General features: G+C 46.2%; 1 protein-coding gene across 1 annotated transcript in view; it reads right to left on the bottom strand.

Moving 5' to 3' along the window:
- Positions 1–1859, bottom strand: part of RPGRIP1 (RPGR interacting protein 1) — a 45985-nt gene that overhangs the window by 33123 nt on the left and 11003 nt on the right. Inside the window, exons 5-6 of the mRNA XM_026446939.1 lie at positions 1078–1221; positions 521–638 (exon numbers count right to left, since the gene is read on the bottom strand). Coding sequence (XP_026302724.1) covers positions 521–638; positions 1078–1221 — 262 coding nt within the window. The remainder of the gene's footprint in view (positions 1–520; positions 639–1077; positions 1222–1859) is intronic.

Consider the following 1859-nt stretch of genomic DNA (forward strand, 5'->3'; position numbering starts at 1 on the left):
AAAAAAAAAAAAAAAAAAAAAAAAAAAAAAAAAACAATAAAGATGGGCCGGGAGCAGTGGCTCACGCCTGTAATCCCAGCACTTTGGGAGGCTGAGGCGGGTGGATCACCTGAGGTCAGGAGTTCCAGACCAACCTAGCCAACATGGTGAAACCCCATCTCTACTAAAAATACAAAAAATTAGCCAGGTGTGGTGGCGGACATCTGTCATCCCAGCTACTTGGGAGGCTGAGGCAGGAGAATCACTTCAACCCGGGAGGCAGAGGTTGCAGTGAGCCAAGATGGCACCACTGCACTCCAGCCTGGGCAACAGAGCAAGACTCCATCTCAAAAACAAACAAAAAACAACAAAAATGATAGGATAAAGAACAAGAGGGATGAGTCATATGCTAAGGAGAGGCGCCCTTCTTGACAAGTACACAGAGTGGAACACAGGCGTTAGCCGTGAAAGGGCTCCAAAGTGAGGAGAACAAAGGACTAAGACTTGCCAGATGTTGGAAGATCATGGCTTCTTAAAATACCTTCCAGTTGCTTGATACGGTTATTCTTGAGGTCTAGTAATCGAGTCAACCTCTCCAGCTTTTCTTTGTGATCTCTATTATCATTGTCAGCTTTTGTCATCATTGTCTCCAGTTCCTCCTGAAACAAAATAATGTCTGAACTTTTCTATCTCAGTGGCCTAAAACCAAACAGCATAAAAAATGTGGCACTGGCTAGGTCAAGAAGACTGCTACCCTTAGCTGGGCAGGTTCACCCACTAAAAGAAGGTTTGGTTTCCTTGAAGACCCCTCCAAGACTAGTTGTGCTATCAGTGAGGTCGGGTGGTTCCTAGGACTGGCAAAATTTGAACCCAGAAGCCTTATGCTTGCCATTGGCATGGGCTGGTCCCTAGTGCCAAGGTGCCATGGGCACATGTGAGTCCTCAAGTTCTTCAAAGGACAGCCATTCTGTGTTTGCTCAGGATAGCACACCACCTGGCATCAGCCCTGGAAACTTAGGTCTTGCTTCATTGACAGTCCTGTGAGTGGTTCCCACGATCCTATTATCCATCCCCTTCCTGTACCATCTTTCCTTGCACCTGATAACACTCGTTGATTTTGCGCTGCAGAATAAGCATGTCCCTGGTCTTTTCTAGTTCCAATGTGGTCTCCGCATGTGAAACTTGCAACTCATTTAGCACCTGGGACAGTTTCTTTTCTTCTTGGTTGTTGGGTTCACTTGGCTGTAGAGGAAAACGCATTGGTAAAAGGGAGTACAAATATGACAGATAAAGATTCTCCATAAAACAGTTGTTGGCAGTAGTAAAATGCCAGCAGCAGAAACTACTCCAAAATGTAAAAGAGGACCTGTATTACTTCACAAGTGCTCTCTCCCCTAAACTTCATGTTCAGTAGCAGTGGTGAAGGAAGATCATACAGCCACTAACGACTGTTTGCTCTTCCACAGATCTTTTCAAGTCCTCATCTGAAAAAGATTCTAAATTTTATGAGCTGCAAAGAGTGGAAGAAATGGGTGGAGCTTATGAAGTTCTCTACTCTCAGCCTTCTCATAGTTTTCCAAAAAGTGTCCTCAAGCCAGGCATGGTGGCTCACACCTGTAATCCCAGCACTTTGGGAGGCTGAGTCGGGTGGATCACCTGAGATCAGGAGTTCAAGACCAGCCTGGCCAAAAAGGCGATACCCTGTCTCTACTAAAAATACAAAAAAACTAGCCGGCTGTGGTGGCAAGCACCTATAATCCCAGCTACCCGGGAGGCTGAGGCAGGATAATTGCTTGAACCCGGGAGGCAAAGACTTCAGTGAGCCAAGATCGCGCCATTGCACTCCAGCCTGGGAAACAAGAGCGAAACTCCATCTCAAA

The sequence above is a fragment of the Piliocolobus tephrosceles genome, chromosome 6, assembly GCF_002776525.5.
Source record: "Piliocolobus tephrosceles isolate RC106 chromosome 6, ASM277652v3, whole genome shotgun sequence".
Taxonomy (NCBI): Eukaryota; Metazoa; Chordata; class Mammalia; order Primates; family Cercopithecidae; genus Piliocolobus; species Piliocolobus tephrosceles.